Genomic DNA, 22,281 nt, shown 5'->3' with positions numbered 1-22,281 from the left:
AAAAGAAAATGCAGGAGCAGGTCTCTTTAGAACTATCCTCTATGTTCCCATCACAACGTGCAATGAAATATGACACTGATCAAAACTGATATATGAGGAAATTGGTTTCAATTGTCCTGCTATAGAAATTCCCACATGTTAGGGAATCAAGAATAACTATTATACTCACAAAGAGATCAGCTCATGTACCGAAAATTAGCTGGGGTGTGTGTTTCCTGGCTCTGGAATGGAAACAGAGAATGCCAGCCTTCTTAAGCACAGAACTGAGGTATGCTGGGGTAGGCTGTGAGTCTGGCTGTCCTTCCCAGAAGCCTATTGAGGGCAACAGGAAAGAAACTCCTCTGCATAATGTGCTAATTCACTGTTGACTTTGACAGAAGTAATCCTGGCTCACTTGAGATGAAAACTTCTCACCAAGAAGCTTTGGAAATGAATGCTTTTGGGCAGAGAACCCTTCTTTATAATTAAGTTCCCTAACTGTACAATTTCAAGAGCTTTTCATGACAAACAGAAAACCAGATAAACTCTTGATTTTAGATGAATCACTGGAGACATGGAAAATGTGAAAATGTTTTCCTTTCCCTCTCTGTGTCTCTCAGTAATCAAAACAGGGAACCAGGAAATTTGGCAACACCGACCTCACCTAAACCCAAGTGGTCTTCCCTGTACTTACTCTTTTAGCACATTTGCTGCCCCAAACATTGAGACTTATGAATTAAGAATGAACAATCATTTTATGCACAACTCCCTTAAAAACCTGACCTCAAAGATTATCTTCTACAAAGGGCCTCAAGTGTGAGTGGATCTGACTATGAGGCCGCTTATACATCAGCTGAGGCTGAGCGGGCAGTGGCAGTGGGAGCAGAGCAAATGAAAACCTAATTGGGAGGTCAGAGAAAGAGCTAGTCAAGGGTGTCTGCTAAATCATTGTGGCCCCAGGTGAGTGCTTGCATGTGCAGGAGAATGTAGCAATGTTACATGGGGAGAGGGTAGGGAGAGGGGTTAGTAAGCCCCTAAGTCCCTGGGAAGTCAAGGTTAGGGATGGAGCCAGTCACATGACCGTCCAGGTCCCAAGGTGAAAATGACAATAATAAAGCAGGAAATAAGAGGCTGTGGCAGAAAAACCCCAGGGCTTGGCCTTGTCTATTGTATTTCTGGCACAGCTTGGAGGCATTGTAGGAACTAAACAAATAAACAGTGATCTTGGCCTTGAGCTCAAAAGACTTTGGGCAGTTTTCTGTTTCTCCTCCCCCAGCTGATGCCTGCCCTGTTGCTTAGGCCTGAGTCCCAAAGAATTTTTGGATCCCTCTTTTTCCCTCCCCTCTACACTAACCTGGCAAAGTGCTTCTATTTTCTCAATAGGGTTCCAGTGAAGGGGACCATCCCATCACCCCCAGGCAGCTGCCCCTCCCAGTACCCACAATCAGCAAAGCCCATCCAGGCTCAGTTCTGCCCCACTGTATAGCTTAGTGGGAACTTTGCAAATCTTGGAATGGATTCTATGGCCCTCCTTCTCCATGAGAATACATCCTACTCTCAGGCCAAGCCAGGCAGATGCTCCATTAGGTCCTCTGCACCCTCCCTCCACCTCTCCAGGGAACCTCCTGGCCCCTCCCCTATCTGGTACCCAAGGCTCAGCCACTCTGGCTTCCTTTTCTCTTATAGCTTGCTGAGCCCTATTTCCCCTGTGGGTACCCTAATTACTTTTTTAAAGATTTATTTATTTATGCATACAGAACTGGGGTACAAGTCAGAGGTGCAGGGGTAGTGAGAGGGTTCACTAATGCCAGAGTGGAGAGCAGAACAGGCAGATCAGCGAAACACTCTGCTGTTGAGGGGAGCAGCTGGTGGGTCTGCTGCACCACGTGGTCCCCCCCCACCCCCGCCCCGACCCCAACCCCACCCCCTGGGGTGGCGGGGATCTAACTCATGCTGAAGTAGCTTAGCTTTAGCTTCTTAATGTTGTGCTTTAACCCACTGTGCCACCAGGGAGGGCCCCTGAGGTTACCCTAATTTTATGCAGTCTTCTCTGTGCCTTGAACCCCTATCTGTGGCTACCCCTGTCCTGGGCAGGCTCTTCACCCACCCACTGTGACAGGACTCCCCTCTGCTGATTCCCCCATAGCCATAGCTCTTGTAGCCTCTCTTCCCTGTGTTCCAGCTTTCACAGGAGGCGAGGCCAGACAGTGGGACCTTGGTCACTTGTGCACTGTTCCAGCCCAGTGTCAGACACAAAGGAGGTGTTCAGGTAATATGGTGGTACATGAGAACACAAAAGATATCATCCTGTACCCCTCTGGGTTCTTCTCAGGTTGGACCAGTAGTCAAAACAACAGCAGACAGGTTAGCAAAGGAAAATCAATTTAATCATATTCATGTACCTATGGAGAATGTATATGGCTGTAAATTCTAGAAAATAATGGAAGGCCAGGAATATTTATCCTGCATTTGGAGACCTTGGGCTTCAAGGACAGAGAGGGGGAGGTTTCACACAACAGAGGAGAGCCAGTAATTTCATTTTTACTCTGAGGATAAAAATGAGATTCTTAGATGACATTCCTTACACATGTTCAGTGACAAACCTACAATTGGGTTTATCCATTCTTATATGTCACAAAAAAAATCTTTGGTTAGGAAGAAGGAAAGGACTGGGGAAGAACAGAATGTTCCCCCAGCCTTCAGGGCCTACCGAATCACTCACAGGACTTGGGTGACCTCCAGTTGCCTCCCCAAAGTGACAAAAGGCCTACTCTGAGCCCATTGAGAAAAGCCCAACTGACATTTTGGGGAGACCAACCCCTCATGGAAGACAGTCTGATTGACTGAATATGTGAAAGAAGAAAGTAATTGATAAAAGAATGGCACAGCCCAGCCCAGCACTCTTCCTGATGTGTGCCAGGGCCAGGGAGGATTTCCAAAGTGTTATAGGGCAACCCAATTGGGTAGTCTAACTGTTAGTTCTCACCCTGTGAGCTTAAGATTAATTCAGACACACACACAAAGGGTCAATAGTGGGTTTATTTACAAGGGAGAAGGGCAATGAATAACTCAGGGAAAGAGAGAGAGATAAGTTAAAGTGTCCTACCAGTTCTGGTGACTTGGAACCCCAATAGCACGCTGAAGCCTGGTGAAGAGCAAAGAGACAAGCTTTCAGCCCCAACCAAGAGGCAAGCCTCAAGCCCAAGGCCAGAGAACCATGCCCCACCCCACCCACCCAAGCCCACCTGTCCGGTTTTATCCCAACCTGGCTGCTTAGTTCCACCCTCAAGTCAGAGTGATTCTCTTTGGTATTGATGGAATTTGTAGTTCCAGTATCTGGGGTGGGGTGGGGTGGGGTCCATGAAACCTGTATCTGTAGAGTTCGTTCAGGACAGCCTTCACCCCTTACAATTGGAGACAGACAATTGTAAGTCCACTTTCTTACAGGTCACTCCTAGGCAGCCCCAGCAGCCTGTAGTTCAGATTCCTCCTCCCACCCACACACATTCAGAACAAAGATCAAAAGGGCAGCACAGGACAGTAGCAACTTGGTTGCTGTGACTTCTCTGGCACTGCCAGCAACCACAGGTAGGTTTGGCTGAAGGCCTACTTCTTCCTTTCTGAGAAAGGCTTTCCAGGTGACGGACCACCCACCAGGGATACATGTTTTTGTTTTATGTTGCCTGTCAAATGATAAACAGAGTGCAATTCTGTCCTCAATATGTCGCCATGTTTCCTATAGAGATTTATGTTGTTTCTTTTCTCTCCTTTTTATCTCTTCTTCCTGCCTCCCCCCTCCCCGCCCCAATCAGCACTTATTTGGTATCTACTGTAGACAAACAGCAGTGCCGGGATGCCAGGTAGCCACTCATTTATCCTAACACAGAACTGGATGGAAAGGGAATTAAAACACACCATACCATACACCAAGACACAGTGCCACCAGGGTCAGAAGAACCTGTGCATTCCAGCACTGAAATCAGGGAGATCCTCCTGGAGGAGGGGACTTTTAGAGGATCCTAGAGGAAGAAAGAACATTGCAGGCCCAGAGCTGGGAGGCAGCTAGCAGAGGGAGCAAAGTCCAGGGAAAGAAAACAGCGGGCCAGTCCTGGTCAACTGTGTGTCTGCCTTGGGCATAGGTCAGGACCAAGTGTAGTCATGGGTAGGGGGTGGGGGTAGAAAACAGCAGAGTGCCAGAAAAATCTCATGGTGCACCCTCCACACAGAGACTGAACACAGGGGCAGGGAGAGAATTCCCATTGTTTCTGCTTCCTCTGCAGGGGGGTTGGGAGTGACCCTGAAAGCTTCTGAGAGGTCAGGAGGGAGACCCCATGGGAAGTAGCCCCCTAGAAGAAGTAAAAGATAAACAATCATTAAAGGAAACCAGGCATGATTTTCTACCAGGCAAGCTGCCAGAAAATTCTTGGGAGGTGGAATACCAGAAGGAGGCGGGGCTGGCAGCCTCCAAGTCAGACTCATTGTTATATAGTTGATGCCCAGGTTCAGAAAGGTACAGAGACCTGGCCAGGGCTCCCCAGCACTGCTTTCCTAACAGCTACAAACTATGTTAATAAAGGAGGTTCTGACACCTCCCTCTTGGCACAAGGGGTTAAGCACAGCACAATGAAGCTATCTGCAGCCACTGCAGTTCCCCAGGGAGGTGACCCACAGGGCACAGCAGGCCTCTTCTGTCCCTCCCGCTGCTCCCCTCAGCAGTGGATTTCAGTCCATCTGTCTGTTCTGCTCCCCGTTCTGTTTGGTGAATCTTCTCACCCCTCATACCTCTGGCCTGTAGCCCAATTCTTGTATGTATGAATGAATAAATCTTTTAAAAAACAATAAAATAAAGGAGGTTCCCAGTTCCCAATGAGGCTGGACAACCTTGCCCACATGCTCACAAAGAAGTCCTGGCCTGAGCCCTCTGGGGGCTCTTGGCCAGGGCTGCTGCCTCACCTGCACTGAGCTCAGAGGTCGAGGTCATCTACCCCACTTACCAACCCCTTACCCCACCTCCTACCAGCCTCCTCAGCTTTAAAAGAACAGGATTAACAGGGAGGATTGGTTCCAGCAAATGGGCAAGACCTCCTCTGTGAAGGTTTCCCTTTGCCAAGGTGAGAATCCTGACCCTGGCAGAGGCCACTGCCCTCTGTCCACCAGCCCCTGGTCACATCACTCCAGCCACAGGGTCACTGGACTTTCTCTCACATTTGGGAAATTCCACCCATGGCCTGCAGTCTGCTCTGTCCCTCTGCCTGGGCAGCATCTACTCCTTCTAGGTTTCAGCCCTGACACTTCAGCCTTTGGGGTAACCTTCCCAAGGTGGGTGAGGCGCTCCTGGGAAGGACCCTGTCTTCCCCAACTTGATCTCCACATGCCCATGTTCACCACACAGTAATAATTGCCTGAAACTGTACAATCGACTAAAAGTTCCCTGGAGGCCAGACCTTCCTTTGTTTGTTCTAGAAATAATAATAGCAACACCATGATGACATTGAACTCTCTCTAGAGGATCTCTGTTGTGAGCTTTAACTCTATCTTCTCTGTAACACTATGAAGAGTGTTAAGTATTTTCAGCAGATCAAACTGTGATTCAAAATGGGGGAGCCTCTTGCCCAAGGGCACACAGTTGGTGAGTTGTGGGATCAGATTGGAGGATACAGCAATTTTTCACCTGTAAGGAAGGGCCACCCATGCCTCCCCTTTGCTGGGAATGCTGTTTACAATGCTTTTGCAGCTAAGAGCCCTTGCAACATGGCCTTAGTTCCTTAGACCCCTCTGGGACAAAGGCACACCCTTTCCAGGGTAGCATCCATCCCTGGCTTCATCACCATGGAGATGAGTGAACACCAGGCCAGCTGAAAGGCCATTCTAGCTTCAGAGCTCTTCGGGGTACATCAAAGCCTTTGCCGGGTCTGCCCCTCAGCTCAGCTTCTCCCTCTGCCCCATCCTGCTTCCTTCTCCTTGGCTGCTGATCCCAAGTCAGCCCCTAATCACCACCCTGCCCTGTCCAACACCAGGACACAGCTAGACATCCTGACCCTGTGGCCTGAAGTGATGGATCAGCACATTGTGGGTGCTCACAGCTATGGTTACAAAGAAGACGTAATAGATAGCATCTTGTTTGTTCCTTCCAGATGGGACAGGTCTGAGAAATGGTCCCTTGGAGGGTGTTGCTGTTGTGTGGACCTCAAAGTGTGACTGCACACACGTTGGCAGCACAGCACACCACACCAAGGGCACTGAAGCTAAGTGACCTCTGACTATAGAACGGAGGAGTGTAATTCAGCTGTGACCAGAGACTCCTGTCACTCCAATATGCAGGGAGCTGGAGGACATGGTGCAAAGTTAGTTGAGTCAAGGGAAGACCATGCCATTCAAGCTCACTTACACGTGGAATTTACAAAAGCCAAATTCATAAAAACATAGGAAAATGTTGTTGCTAGGGGTGAGGTTGGGGGGATAGGCGAGAGGAGAGCACAAATGTGCAAGTAGCCAACAATAAGTTCTGGAAGCGGATGGGCATGTGCACGCAGTCATTGGGCCAGGCTAGGTGGCTAATTGGTCACTGGCCCTAAGAGAACAAAAGAGCCGAGGAAAACAAGTCATCTGAACTTTTCCTCTGAGATGTGCTTTCACAGACACAGCAGAGCCTGGAGGTTACTGACTAAACTTGAGCTGAGCCCCAAGGCTGGCTGGAGCCAGGAGACTGCAGAAACAGAGGAGGGGGAGACCTCGATGTGAGGAACCCATAAGAGGAATGTAAAACCCCAGTTACCTGATGAAAGGCTCTTCAGGTTTTTTTTGCATCTGAACTTCCTTGGAACTAGTCAAATAGACTTGAAACAAATCCACTTTTTTTTGGTCTTCAGTTTCCTCCTTAACTAATGAAATTTATCTTCTCTGATCTTAGCCCTGTTCCCCAAAACCTATATAATTTCATTTGCCTTTATAAGTGGGAGGCAGATTTGAGTTTATCTCCTACCTCTTTGCCAATTGATTCACAATAAAAGTGATTTCTCTGTGAAATATCTGATGTCATCACCTGATCTGGACAGAACCCCCCTCGTGGTGGGGCCCAATTGCTCGGTCACCAGAACTGCACTGTCATCATCCTTGCACTGTTCAAACTGAATTTCCCTTGGTGCTCTGGCAATACATCCAACTTTTCCTATCGGATTAGACCCCACCTAGCCCTTCCCTTGGAAGAAATGGAGAGTGTGTGACAAGATAGAGATGGGAGCTGGAGTCCAGAGCGACATGCTACAATAGATATAGGCATCAAATATGCCTCTCTGCAGCTTATATTTACATAACATTCCATGGCAAATTTGTTTCCTTAAAAAACAAAAAAATACCTTGTTGAAAAAATAAACACAGATGAAAAGGCCCAGCTCTCCCACAGCCCTGTAGCTGAGTTCGCAGGTTCCCTGCCGGTGTACAGGGGGAGCTCTGCCTCGCCTCCTCTCCCAGCGCCACTGGGCTTTCCTGTTGGTCTCAGCTCGAGTTGGCAGGACTCCTGTCACTCCCGGTACAGACAAGGCCATCTGGTTTCTAAAAGCCAGGCCAGGAGAAGTGGAGCTGAGTTCAGGGTGAAAGTTCCACATTCTTCCTTGTCTGGAGCTGCCACAAGAGAAGAAATGCAGCAAACAAACCTTTCCTGCCAGGTGCCCCATGGCTCCTTCCAGCTCCTCCTCCCTCTTCCAGCACCGAGGCAGGGTTGTTTCCAAGGGAAGAGCTAAGTGGGCTCTAATCCGATCCGAAAAGTTGGATGTATTGCCAGAACACCAAGGGAAATTCAGGGCAACAGGGGAAAAGCTAGTGGACCACAGGCAGGCTGTGCTTTCTCCTCCCCGCCCTCCACTGTAGGTTCCTGGCCACCACTTCCCCAATCACCACCCTGTGGCCTCTGGAGAGCTGACTTGCAGTTATGGGCCATGTTTAACACACTTCATAGTCCATCTTCCAAGTAGGCTTCTGAAGTAGCCACGGTTTACTCTATGAAGAAAGCCATGCCAAGCCTGAAACCCAAAGGAGTTAAAGAGCCTGTCCTAGGTCATATGCTAGAGAAGCTTGAAGCCCGGTAGTCTGATGCCACTACCGACCCACCTAAACTGGGTCAGATTGCTGAGCTCAGAGCCAGACTCAGAACCAGGTATTGTTTCAGTAAGGAAGGTTGTATTTGTGAGTGGCTCCAGGTCAGGAGGACAACAGTTAGTGCTTGGAAAAGGCCAGCTCCGAGTGGCCAGTGGCAAGTGATGGAAGGTTATACAGTAAAGAAAGGAATGTGGGGACATACAGGTGGGGAGTCTCCTTCCAGTTTTGGAGGTGGAGATAGTCCATCACAAGATCCTTGGTGATATTTCTGGAATGTTGTTCTTTCCTGCATTGTCAATTTAAAATGGCCTGAGAATGCTCTTTGGGCCTGATGTTTTTGGCATCCTCTGCAGAAACAGAAAGTTCTCTTTAAGTATTAAGCAACCCACCACCATGCCCTTGCAGTGTGGCTCTAAGCAGATCTCAGGTGTTGCTCTTAGTTTAAGCAGAGAACCCATTTCTATTTTGCAGGCGGCTTTCTGGTGCCCTTGGGGTGTCGCCATGTGGCCCCTGGTGGACAAAGCTGGGCAGACTCCATGGGAGCGCCATTCCCTCCGTCCATGTGATGAAATAAATTCAATTGTACTGGCAAGGGGCAGCCACCCCAGCCTTGGCCTACGCTGTCCCAGGAGCTCAAATACAGAGAGGATGAGCTGGTGGGCAGGGTCCTGATCTCCTGGCTTGGAGTGTGTCTGATCTCTGGGTCCCAACACTGGAGCCAGGCATACCCGTCAAGTGTGATCCCACTCATGGTCAGTGGCAAGGGTAGGGCCTGAGAGGAAATGGTGAAGAGAAGTACCAGTGGATCCTGGTCTCACCTCCTGGCCGCGACTGGCCCTGAGATTCGGTTAGCTCATCTAGAAAACCGAGGTAGCAATAGTAGTTTCTACATGGCTGACTGTGTTAGCTGAGAACATGACATAGAAAATGAAATGAAGTGATGGCACTGGGCTCCCCATACAGGGCAGCATGCTGAGAGGAGGCAGAGAAGAGGCTGACTGCACCCATTTTCAGGCCCCACAGAACGGGACTCAGAGCACAGGTGGAACCAGGATCTTGGGTCGGGGGTGTGGCAGGAATTCTCATTTACTGAAAAAAAAAAAAAAAATGGACAAATTCTGTCTGGTTTTGGATGAAAAAAAAGGTGATAAGAGACTAAGTTCATAAATCATTTACTTACATGCCATTTCCTTTTCCTCTCTAAAGACTCAAGATTCACAAATCATCATTCCTAACAGAAAGCTGCTTCCCCAGTCCCAGACCCATGGGCTTGGTAGCAATAAAGATAAACAGGTAAACATTTATGCCCCCTCCCAACACACACACACAAAGTGTTATATCACCACTTACTACCTCTGCAGTGATTCTAAATATTTCCCCTAGGAAGCAAGACAAAAACAAGACCAAGAATGTAAAATGGGGTCATTTTTTAAATGAAGCAAGGGATCCAGGTGGAGACACACGGGCCTGCCCTTCAAGAGTACTTTCTGGGGATTTTTCTGACTGCTTTGGACCAAGTTTGTTTAGAGCCTTGTCAACAGGTTATGCAAGAGGAATCACCTGAGAAACGCCTTAAAAAACAGCAAAGCCAGTCTGGCAGTGCTGAATTCTGATCCTAATTTGTGTTTACACAAGGAAGCTTGGGGGTGGAGAGGGTTAGGTGGGGAGGCACAGAGCTCCCTAGAGCCCTGAGTGCGGAGATCCAGTCCTTGTTGTCACCTCCTGCCCCTCCAGCCTCACCCCTGTGTGGCTCCTGCACCCACCAGGCTCCGGCAATGAGCCTTCTAGAAGAGCTTAAGCTACCTCCTTGCTCCTTTGCTATAATACTCAGTGGAATGGTTTGGCTCCCAAACAACCTTCTCTAGAAAAAAGTAACCCAGGTCTTATTAATTTTTCTTATATTTCCCTAGGGATGATGAAGGGAGTTTGCAAAGTTTTACTTATGAGCCATCTGGGGTTCTTGCCAGAACACCACACTGGGGCCTCTCTAAAATCAACCTTTATGAGGACTCCTTTTCTTTTCACTTGGTGCATAATTTAGAACATTAAATCAGGTCACCTGGATATCTGAAAGTCTTCAAAACATCCTTGAGTTAAATTAGGGTTACCTGTTACCTGCAGTCAGGGTTTGGGGTGGGGTGACAGGAGGTCTCCTGATCCCAAGACTGTTTTTGCTGAGGGATACTAGGCTTGGAGGACAGTGGTGGTACAGGAGGGGGTCCCATAGCTGGGTGCATACTGGGCAGGGTGTCTCTACCTGCTACACAGCAGAGGTGACTCCAAGGTCACCCACCCCACCCCCATCTCACAGCAAGCTGACAAGTGCAGCGTTCACCTTCTTTTTGTCCACCAAGATCTCACCTACCACTTCCCTAGGCTCATTGGGCTTGTCCTACATGCTTGTGTGGGGGCTTGGTCACTTCAATCACCTCAACCTGCTGGCCACACTACAGGTTCCTAGCTTTGAGCCCCCTGGCAGATGCACCCTGCAGCAGGCTCCAGGGCTCAGCTGGGTCAGAGAGACAGTTACTTGAGCATCTTCTAGACTGCTGATGGGAAATACAGCTTCCTGGCCCCAGGCTAGACTCCTTAAATCCAAACAGAAGGTTGTAGAAACATTCATTTCTAATAAACACATGAGCTAAGGGTCCTGCATACTGAAGCCAGTTTTGCTGGGCTTCATAGAATTGCCCTGCTTTGAACACTCCAGCAGGATTCCGGGCAAGCAAGGGCCTCTCCCCATGGGCCTCAGTAGCACTGAGCCCCTCCCAGCGCCCAGGGAGGACCCTTCTAGCCCTCATCTGCTTAGTTTCTGAGTCTATGGAATCTCCCTTAGGCAAGATGAGAAAGTAAGGAGGAGAAAAACTTCACACATGGAGTCCTTCAAGAAACTGGGAATTTTATTTATTTAGAGCAAGAAAAGTTGCCCAAAGTGGGTAAAATACATAAAGAGAAATCTCTACAGTCAATTCGCAGTCAGGTATGAAAGAGAAAAAAGGCAAGAGGCCACCTGAGAAGTGGGTGGGAGGGCTCAGTGGCAGCGACAGGAAAAGCTCAAAGCTCATCTTCCTTAAATATGACTCTGGCTCCTAGACACTGGCTCCTGCAGCTGACGACTTTGGAAATTTCTGGGTAAGACTTCAGGAATTTCAGAGCCATATAGGCTTGCTTTTACAGTGTGTCCAATTTGGGGAGCAGGGTGGGAAGGTCTCTCATGAACAGGCCCAGCTGCTCCCAGGCCACACAGCCTTGTCGCCCCCAGGACACCTGGTGGGCTCCCTCAACACCTTTCCCTCTCCCCACTCCAAACCCACCGGCTTCCCTTCCTGTGACAAGCCAGGACTGGGCCAGGACTGAGCTCTTCTCAGTTACAATGCTTTGCTTTTGCCTCCACTTCCTGCTCTCCTTTGCCCTGGCTCCCAGTGTGGTCAGGAAACTCTAACTATGGGGTTAGCCTGGAAATATGCCATGTGAAGCAGCTAAAACAAGACCATTTGTTTTCTCTTCTCCTCACAAATATTAATGCAGGCATTGGGTCCAACTTCATCTTTGACATGAATCTCTGAACATGGAGCTGAGTGTAGCTTCACGGCCACTTCCCTTTTCTGTCCATCTGTCTGTCTGTCTCTCCCTTTCTCCACTTTCCAATACCACCCAGTTGGCTTTGACCAATCAACCATGAGGGCTGAAGCCCTCTTGTAAGACATGGGAAACTGCCATTAGTAATGTAGACTGACCAGCTTCTAGATATTTTAGAAATAGAACAATGGTCCCTATGAATCTCTGACTTTCTTTGATTCTCATTTCTCACTCTGATGGTTCAAATGGGCACCGATGGTTATCCCTGGGGGGTGCCAGGCTGGGATGCCTGCCCACGCTAACTTTCCCTCCAGGTGAGGTGAGTCAAACAGAAAGCAAAGTGCTGCCCAGGCAGTCTAACTGAGCTCCCAGGCCTCGTGGCTCTGGGAAGCAGGCCTGGCACCTCTCCCGCCCAGCTCCAGCTCCCGGGTGCTGCCCAGACCACCCAGGGACTTCCCAACACTGATCAAGCCAATTGGATTCTGACGTCCACTGTCTGGTCCAACATCCCCACTCCGTTCGCACCTGTGAATTCCATACAGGTTCCTTCTCTAAACCACATCCTCTGCTTTCCAGGTGGATCCTCTCCCTCTTGGACACAAAGCCACCTTCTCAACCTGGCTCAAAGGAGGAGGGGCCGAACATGGGGTCCCATGGGTCTCCCTCCTCACAAGAGCCCTCAGGAGTCTTGTCAGCAGCCTCTATCTCTCCTGACCAAGAGGGGTGAGAATGGCACGTTTTTATACTTTTAGCTACTTCAAAAACAGCCCAACACAGCAGCAGTTTTCAAAGCCTCTAGGCTTCAGAGATTTGCCTTCCATCTTCTCCAGCCTGGGGACCTGGGGTGGAGGGGTCAATGAGGTGGCACGACTTCAGAAAGATAAGCTCCTCTGCTGCCCCCAGAATGACTCCAGCTGCCCAGGGCTGGGCTGCCCTGTCCACTGCCACCTTCCAAGGAGACAGGTGCTCATCCATCCAACATTTCCCCATGGCGCTGCCCACCCAGAGGCCGGTGTCATCAGTATGAGTTCCCTTGCCAGCCCCCCCACTATAGTTTCTGTGAAGGCTCAGGTTTCAGCGAACAACCTCTTAACTACAACCCTGATAGGGGCCAAATTCCCTGCAGGATCGTCCATGGGAGCCAGCAGGTGCCACAGTGATGAGATGTGAGAGCTCAGCAGATACGCAGGGCTACTGCAGTGACAGCATTCATTCTCTTCAACAAAGGCTTTTTTTTTTTTCCTGGTAGGTTCAAGTCTGAAAGTTTCTTCCCAGAGCTGGGGCTTCCATCCACATTGGTAGCAGGGGCCCCAGTAGTATTTCCTAGCGGACAAAAGACACCACGCTGGTGGCCACTCCAAAGGGGGCAGAGTAGGCGGCGGCAAAGCCCTGCAGGCCAATGACCACGTAGCGGCAGCCCTTGGTGATGACCTTGCCCACGTTCTATTTGTGGGGATAAAAGGAAAAAGCAAAGGGTTAGGGTTAGGACAGACAATGTTGTGTAACAGGCAGATATACAAGGAATCCTTTTCCTTGTTCTCCCAGGGCAAATTAGCAAGTCACCTACTGCCAATATAAGGACATGTGGGCACCGTGGAAACAGACACACACCTCCTAAAGTGCTTTCAAGCACATCTTTCCAGATAGCTCAAGAGATCTTGGAAACAGCTGTGAGCTGTTCTAAAACCAAAAAGCCTGCCCCTTTCCTCTGTTCCAGCGAGGTTACTGGACGGCCTCTGAAGGTGGCAATGGGTTTCCTTCTCCACCATTGGACAGCCGGCCCAGTCCGCTCTCATTTCCAGAACCAATTTATTGTCGAGCCCATGTACTGCTGAGGATCTCCTGGTGTCTGACTGCTGCATCCCTAAGTTCTGTATTTCACCCAGGATGAAACACCCAGATGGTCAGCCCTGGTCGTGCTTCCTGGCTGGACTCTCTGACTCTCCCTCTCTGTAAGCCAGAGGCATTCAAGGGACTTCAGGGGAATCACAACGAAAAAATGAGCACCATTACCAAGGACTGATGTCGATCCTGCTGCTGCACCCAGACTTCCTCTCCGACCCCCGACTTCTGTCATCACTCCAGATGACCTCAACATCCTGGTGGATGACCTGACCTCCTTACAAACTTGCCCCTCAGCTGTGATGTTTCCAGTACCAGTAACCGGAGCACTGGTTCCCTAAAGGTCCCTCTCCATGACCACAACTGCATGTTGACTTCCCACTCTCTCTGGAAAAGCCATTCTGTCTCAGGCTGACTGTGGGCTATTCCTGACCTTGCCCTTTCTCCCCAGGCCTCCCTGCCACCAGCACACACAAAGGACACCCTGCACAGTCTCCATGCTCTCCTGGGATCTCTTCTGTGAAAGATAAGGCGCACCCATCTCAGGGGAGCATGGAGTCAATATTATTCCAGGACCTGCTTTAGTTAAATGTTCTTTCTCTGAAAGTCGAAGTTTCAAGAATCCGTGGATGATGTTAGGTGGGACCTTACTGGACAGCCCTTCTTTAAAAAAGGAAGGGTGTAACCTGGCTGTCAACAGCTCGTGAACGAGCTTGAGTTCCAGTGCATCACTTCCCTAACTTTGCCTGGCCTCAGTTTCCTCACTTATGAAGCAGGTACTTTGAGTAACGACCTCACTGGGTTGGGAAGTGGACTTTGGCTTTCTCTAGCCCTCAGGATAATGCAATGAGGTGGGGACTCTGTAGTGCCCATTACTAGATTCTTAGCACCCAGAAAGGGGGTGGTTGCTTCCTTTGGTCCTTTGCAAGCTCAATGAGGAACTCTGGGGGCAAAAGTCAGTTTACACCTTCATTGCAGGGATTCCCAGACAGCATCCCATCGATTTTTGAATGAGGCCTTAGCATGCACTCAAGAGTGTGTTGGGGCAGGGATGGAGATGATATTGCTAAGAGACACATCTCTGTAAGTGTGTGCTATGACTCTTGGGAAGGATTTGACTTGCCTCTTTGAAATAACAAAAAAGACATTGTTCCTGAGTTGCAGGTGTGATTGTGTGGGGTACACTTTACAAGCAACACCACCATGATAGTGGATGGCTTGCATTAAACTTGACATTTTTTGGCATGTGCAATCCACTTTCTTTTCTTTTTTAAAAATTTGTTTACTTATACATACAGAATTGGGCACAAACCAGAGGTGTGGAGGTGTGAGTATTCACTAAAAAAAAAAAAAAAAACAGAGTGAGAAGCAGAACAGGCAGAGGCAGATGTACTGAAATATACACTGCTGAGGGGAGCAGCAGGCAGGTCAGGTCAGGTCTGCCACGCCATGTGGGTGTCACCCCCACACACACCCACCCCCAGGGCTGGGGATCAAACTCATGCTGCAGTGGCTGTGACAACTTCATAGTGCTTTGCTTTAACCCACTGTGCCACCAGGGAGGGCCCTACATTTTCTTTAGTCTGATATTTAGAATAATAAAGAAAAAAAAACCTCCTTGTCAAACTTCAGCTTTGCAGTTTCGGGGAAAAGTTACTAAAATAGCTCACTAACTGGGGCATTGTCAAAACACAGATTTGAGAAAAGGGATGCAAAGCAATGTAAGCTACTCACCCCGCAGTCATTTGGGGGAGCAGACTTTAGGTGCTTTGATCTAAGTAGAGTTTTCTTTTTTAAAAGAAAAGCCAAAATAAATTTCTAATAAAATTAGACTAGCATGTATATGCTTGGACATAAACACACAAGAAGACCAAAAATAGTCTCCCTCAAGGGGAGTAGGAAAGGTCTGCTGTGCCATGTGGGTCACCTCCAGGGTCAGGGATCCAACTCACATTGAAGTGGCTGCAGCCGACTTTGCAGTGCTGTGCTCCAATCTGCTGTGCCACCAGGGAGGGCCGCAGGAACCTGGTTTTATGGCACTCAGGGCTGTTTCACCCCATGCATGCTCACTTTGTGCCTCTGTATCACACGTAGTCAAGGTGTGTCCACTGCTTTTTAGGCATAATGCTATGCACTATGCACAGATTACAACACATTGTAAACATCACTTTCATGGGCACTAAGGGGCCAAAACAGGAAAGTGACTCACTTTACTGCAACACTCACTTTATTGTACTGGAACCCACAATATCTCCCACATTTGCCTGTACAAGATCCATATAAGGAGGGGAGTAGGAGGAGCATAGGGAGAGAGTGTGAGGCCAGAAGCAGAGAGCACAGGGAAAGAGGTTCACAGAAGCCATACAACTAGCTGTGAGAACAGAGGAGGGGATTCTGGGATCTGGAAAAGCAAAAAAAGGGTTCTCCCCTGGAGATTCCAGAAGGAATGAGCCCTGCTATCCTGTAAATTTTTTTTTTTTTTTTACGATTTATTTATTTGTGCATACAGAACTGGGGTACAGGCCAGAGGCTCAGGGGCTGTGAGAGGCTTCACCAGAGACAGAGTGGGGAACAGAACAGGCAGATCTACGAAGTACACTGCTGAGGGGAGCAGTGGGCAGGCCAGGAGAGGTCTGCCGCGCCATGCCCTCCAGGGCAGGCGGGAATCAAACTCATGCGGAAGCAGCTTTAGATTCTCAGTGCTGTGCTTTAACCCGCTGCGCCAACAGGGAGGGCCAAATTTGTATTTTTTTTTAAAGAAAATTTTTTAAAGATTTATTTATTTATTCTTACAGAACTGGGGTACAGGCCAGAAGTGCAGGGGCAGTGAGAAGATTCACCAGAGACAGAGTGAGGAGCAGAACAGGCAGATTGACAAAGTGCACTGCTGAGGGGAGCAGGGGGAGGGGGTGTCAGGAGAGGTCTGCCATGCCATGTGGATCAGCTTTCTGGCCAAGGATAAAACTAATGCTGCAGTAGCTTCGGGGAGCTTCCTAATGCGGTGCTTCAACCTATTGCACCACCAGGAAGAGTCCAATTTGCATTGTTTTAAACCAGGACGTTGGGTGTCATCTGTTCCAGTGGTCACAGGAAACTGCCAGAGGGAGGGTTTCTCAGTGAAGGCAGGGATCACCTGACCCTCCAGTTCCAAAAAAGAAGCCAGCATTGTTGAACAGAGAAAGCTTCTCCCTCAGTCAAGCCTTTGATTGTTAAAGGTGTCAGGACCTGGTTGCAAAGCTGGGGGTCTGGGTCAGTGTCCATTGGAATGAATGAGAAAAGGGCCAGTGGCTGGGGGTCCTTCTCCCCTTCAATAAGAGCTAGTAGTGACAGACCCCACATCATCTCTAGACAGAGTGACTCTGCTACTCCTCACCACAACCCTGGTGTTCGCCCATTAACAGAGGAAGAGACTGAGGCAGAATGGCCAGCACAGCCCAAGATCACACATCCAGTGGCTGGTGGTTCCTGTGCTGTGTCCTTACCCTCCCCCTCATTTCCCTTAACTGCCCAGAACTTAGGAACATTCCCTCCCTCATGAGTTAAAAACAACCCTACACTCTACCTGTCTGTCCACCCCTCTTCTGGCTGTCAGGTTAACAGCTTTTCCTTATCAGAATCTCAGTGAGTGGCTCTCAGGGGGCCGGGACAGGGCGCCTCTTTTCATCAGCTCAGTTTTGGCAAGAGTTCCCTCCAGCAATACACAGGCCTGGGTCAGATCTCTGCTGCCTCCCAGCTTTGCTGCTTTGTGTTAGCTTATGTTAGCTTAATTTCCTTAATCTCCCCTGTTCTTCCCTACAAAAAGGGGACCCAGCACTTCCCAAGGTTTTTGGGAGATAGAGCACATGAAATGGGCAGCAGAGCACCCTAGTCGGGGGAGAGCAAACCTATGTCCCTTCCCTAACTTGCACCCAGAACAGTCATGCACCTTACAGACACTGGCATCATGACTTAAAAACCAGCCAGGACACAAAATAAACTTGTATTATTAAAAAAAAAAAAAAAATCAGCCAGGACCCAAGTGCCCAAGGAAAGCGTGTGGATTAAGAAGCACGGTATGGCACATGATGGACTACAACTTGACTGTAAAAAAAAAGATGAACTCTTGGGCCCTCCATGGTGGCGCAAGGGGTTAAAGCACAGCTCTATGAAGCTATCATAGCCACTACAGCACAAGTTCAATTCCTGGCCAGGGAGGTGTCCCACATGGTGTGACAGACTTCTGATGCATCCCCTGCTCTCCTCAGCAGTGTATTTCAGTACATCTTCCTGTTCTGCTCCCTACTCTGACTCTGGTGGATCATCTCACCCACCCCACCCCTGCACACCTCTGGTCTGTACCCTAGTTCTGTGTGCATAAATAGATAAATCCTTAAAAAAAAAAAAGATGAACTCTTGCCATTTGCAATGACATGGATGGAACTGGAAAGGGTGATGTTAAGTGAAATAAGTCAGAGGGAGAAAGACAAATATTGGGTGGTGTCACTCATGTGGAGAACACAGATGCAGAACAAAGAGACAGAACCAAAACCAAACACCTGAATCTGACTGTAAAACTGAGGTTCCCAGAGGAGAAACAGGAAGGTGGTGAGCAGGAAAGAGGGAGTCCAAAGGACTGTGGTGGACATGGTGTGCTAAGACTCATCTGAGGAGGTGAGACCCTATGTTTCTGACTCATATTCAATGTTGTAAAACAATGTTACCTTAATGAAAAAAATTAGTTAAAAAACAAGTAACGGGGGGCCCTCCCTGGTGGCTCAGTGGGTTAAAGCACAGCATGAAGAAGCTAAAGCTACTTCCACATGAGTTGAATCTCCGCCAGCCCAGAGGTGACCACATGGCGCGGCAGACCGCTCCTTACATGGTCCGCTGCTCCCCTCAGCAGTGTACTTTGTCCATCTGCCTGTTCTGCTCCCCACTCTGTCTCTGGTGAATCTTCTCACTGCCCCTGCACCTCTGGCCTGTACCCCAGGTCTGTACGCATAAATAAATAAATCTTTAAAAAAACAAATAACTGGGAACCAGTTGTCCCAGGCACCCAGTCTTCTGAGTGCAAAGCTGGAGCCACTCAGTATGGGGGTGGCCATGGTTGGAGCCACGGGGTCCCTGGAACAGCAGGGCACAGTGAGTAGAACTTTGCACATTTCACAAATGCCAAGGCCTCCTTGAACAGCCATGTACCAGTCACCTGGTAAGGCGATGCATTCTGAGGACTGTGTCATAGGTGATCTGGGGGCCCCACACATACTAGATAGACTGGGGTGCAGCTTAATGGGAGCCTGTGCCATGCGGCCCACTGTTGACTTAAACCATCTAATCCACCACAAATGGAAGCAAGAGGGACTTAGACCGAGGACAAGGGAGATTAACAGATGAATAGGGTCTATAATCACCCTTTCTGGAAAGAAAAGGCATCGGTTAATAATCTGCAGCTGTTTATAGGTCACTGCCTCTGTTACCCCAGCCCCAGTCAGATCAAATTTCACCTGAAAACCCAAGCAGGTAAAATCACCTTTCAAGTCTAGCCCAGCGGGGCTGTTCTCAGGGATCCTAGGGATGGCCTGGAGGCAGCCCTTTGCAGTTGCCTCCAAGAAGGTGGAAGGGGAAGCTGTCCTCCTGAAAGGCAGAAAGTGGGACAGTATCCTCTCTCTGGCCTGCAGGGACTAGGTGAAATCGAATAGCTGGGCAGTCCCCATCTCTGCTTACCCTACCCCTCCACTGTGGATAACTCCCTTTTCTGTCTGGTGAAATTCTTCTTATACAAATTGTTGAGTGTGACCAGATGTAGGCAGTAACACAACAGACCAGAACTGGGCCTCGCATCCAGGTGCACAGCAACACGTCAGCTTTCTAGAATCTGAACCTAAAACCTATATAAGAGACACTCTTATAGCACTCTTAGTAGCTGCAGACCCCACCCTTGGGATCTCCGTTTCAGCTGCTGCCCGGTAGCAATAAACTCTACTTGTTCAGCCTTTCTGCCTCCTGTCATGCTTCCTTGCAGCCAGTCACAGAAATCAGGAAAAACACAAATCACGATGAAATTCACACATCAAAACCATTTTCAAGTGTATGGTTCAGCGCCATCAGTTCTTCCTCCTCTCCCATGGCCTCCCCCAGTCTCCTGGCAACCACCAGTCTGCATTCTGTTGCTCAGGACTTTTTCTCTGAATAGTTTACATACATGGAATTATACCTAGAGTATGTAACCTTGGGTGTCTGGTTTCCTTCACTTGGCATGTGGTAGAGGTTTATCCATGATGCCATGGTATCAGGCTGTCCTTGCGTTTTAGGCCAGTTCCATTGTCTGAATGGAGCCCATTTCATTTATTGATAGATGGACATTAGGGTTAGTTAGGATTATTTCTACCTTTTGGCTATTGTGAATATACTGCTAAGGATATACTCTGTGTGTGTGAGTGTGAGAGAGAGAGAGAGAGAGAGTGTGTGTGTATGTGTGTGTGTGAGAGAGAGAGAGAGAAGAAACAGTCAGTTGTTGGGTGCGAGGTGGTACCTCACCATCACCTGTGAAATCTGAACTCACCCTTGTGCCAGTCTCCCACACTGATGTGAAAATTTCCCTGACTTTCCAACTTTCCACCCTGACTCTGGAGGATAACTACCCAGACACTGAACTCCGAGGTGCCATGGGGTTCCCCTGCTAGAATCTCCCTGAAGGGTGATGCCCTTCTGCAGGGCAGGGCTGCATCTGGCGCATCTTCGGAGCTCAAGTGCTTGGCATAGCTGTGAACACCCACAAAGCATTCACAAGGACTGGGGCTCTACATTGTTAGTCACCAGCAGAGAGGTAAGTGCTGGCTTCTTGGGGCTCAGCTGAGACCAAAAGGGAGAGTTAGTTCAGTCTGACTAAGCCTGAGACTTCAGCTTACCCCTGTTACCCCTCCCTGCTGGGATCCCAACCAGAGCTGCTGACCTGACTTTCAAGAACATGATAAAACCGTTCAAGCTTCTGGGCTGGAGAGTGGATTGTTTCAGGTATGATAAAAGGTCCAAGGAGGGCACAGATATCTGGACAGTAAGTCAGATGGACCAGTGGCCTTTGCCTAGAGCACTCAGAATGTGTTGCCTTTCGGCCTTGTTCCGCCCCCTCCCCAATGCTCCCACACCCCCACCTGAATGGAAGCACCATCTGGAGTTTACTGTCAGAGGCATCTGCAAACTGCCTTTGGGATCTGATTTCTGAGGAGAAAACTGACATTTCCCCCCAATATTCCATTTTCTCTCTTCTCTTTCTCCCTCCAGCACCCCCCCTCTAATCCCCTATCTCCTCTTCAGGCAGATGGTCAATGTTGGGAGTGACCAAGATTTACTGACAAGGACTGAATTAGGGTGGTAATGAATTGAGCCTTGCATCCAAGCTTTATAAGGTGGTAATAAACTGACCTTGCACCCGGGATGGAACTAGCTGAAGGTGATAAGAACTGGGCCTCACATCAAGGGACACAGCAATGAGTCACCCCTTTGGAATCTGAACTTAGAATCTATAGAGACCCTTCCCCCCTATAGGGATGGCAGTAGCTGCGGACCCCACTCTAGGGACTCTGTCTCAGCTGCTGCTCAGGAGCAATAAATTCTGCTTGCTCAACCTTCCTGCCTCCCTTCTTTCTTGCTGCCGGTCACAGAAGCCACCGGGACAAAACAGTCCTTAGCTCACAGGTTCCTAAGCACACAGAGCAGGCTGAGAGGGAAGAGCAGATTCCACAAGTGCTTATCTTTGTATCTGCTGAGTTCCTGGGCTCTGGGGACAACCTGGAGACTATGAGGTGCAACATCCTAAACCATTCTCAGCTGGAGGGACGTCTTGGGACATCCTGGAGAGGATGCTGTCAGAAGCAGATAGCCAGGGACTGCGAGTCCCCACTCTCCAGCCCTAAGGCTTGAGAGTGAACGACCTGACCTATGCCAAGACCTCCTTACTCCTGTCTCTAATATAGGGACGCTGCGGTATGCCCTGCCAATAACCCAGGAAGGGATAGGACCCCGGGGCCAGGGGTGGCCTTGGTCACGGACCAGGGAGCTGACAGCAACCCGCCAGTAGCAGGGTGCGGAGCACCCGTGGAGAGAGCGCAGATCGAGTCCATCACCTCGGGCCCCGCACTTTCCCCTCACCTCGGAGGTCGAGACCGAGACTTGAGGGACCCTAGCAGTAGCTGCGGGGAGGAGGCAGATGGGATCGCCGGAGCCCGGGACTGGGGCCACAGAGCCTGCGGGAGGCTGGTGCGCCCCGAGTGCGCCGCTTCCCAGGGCCGGGACGAGGGGCGCCTACCTTGCCGTACTTCTTCAGCTTCTGTCGGTACCTCTTCTTGGGCTTCTCAGGCGACGCCGCCTCCTCCAGCGGCTCGTAGCGCTCGGGCAGCACCGCCAAGTGCACCCGCCGTGCGGTCCGGCCCCCCGCGCGCCGCGTCCCCGGCGCCCCCTCGGCCGCGGGGTCCGCGCACTCGGGGTGTTCGAGGATGGCGGCCGTGTCCTCGTCCCCCTGCAATCGGGCTCGGCCCCGGGGTCCGCGGCGCGGGAAGCTGCTAGCCGCCTTGCTCCGGAGCCGCGCGCCCACCGTCATGATGCTGCGGGCGCTGGGGTGAAGGTGGGGCGACGCTCGCGGGTTTCTACCTTTGCTCCCCGCCCGCGCCTCCCTCCGCCCCGCCCGGCCCCGACGGGTCGGTGGCCCTGGGGTGGCAGCGCCCCCTGCCCGCGGGGCCCGGCAGCGCGGCAGCTCCAAAGCACGTGGCTCCTCTTTACCTCAGGCCAGGGAGAGCACTCAATGCCAGGAAC

At 50.0% G+C, this 22,281-nt stretch overlaps 1 protein-coding gene across 1 annotated transcript; it reads right to left on the bottom strand.

The window, feature by feature from the left end:
- Positions 1 to 10,957: 10,957 nt before the first annotated feature.
- LOC101636521 (chromosome unknown open reading frame, human C1orf115) lies at positions 10,958 to 22,073 on the bottom strand. Its single transcript, XM_004685446.2, has 2 exons — positions 21,779 to 22,073; positions 10,958 to 13,095 (listed from the first exon to the last, which is right to left on the bottom strand). The coding sequence occupies exons 1-2, from the start codon at positions 22,067 to 22,069 to the stop codon at positions 12,976 to 12,978; spliced, it is 411 nt and encodes a 136-aa protein (XP_004685503.1). The 5' UTR covers positions 22,070 to 22,073; the 3' UTR covers positions 10,958 to 12,975.
- Positions 22,074 to 22,281: the final 208 nt, after the last annotated feature.

Source organism: Condylura cristata, unplaced genomic scaffold (assembly GCF_000260355.1).
Source record: "Condylura cristata isolate star-nosed mole 26May11 unplaced genomic scaffold, ConCri1.0 scaffold00018, whole genome shotgun sequence".
NCBI classification, from domain to species: domain Eukaryota; kingdom Metazoa; phylum Chordata; class Mammalia; order Eulipotyphla; family Talpidae; genus Condylura; species Condylura cristata.
Note: the sequence above shows the minus strand (reverse complement) of the source record. Positions and strands in the feature narration are given on the sequence as shown.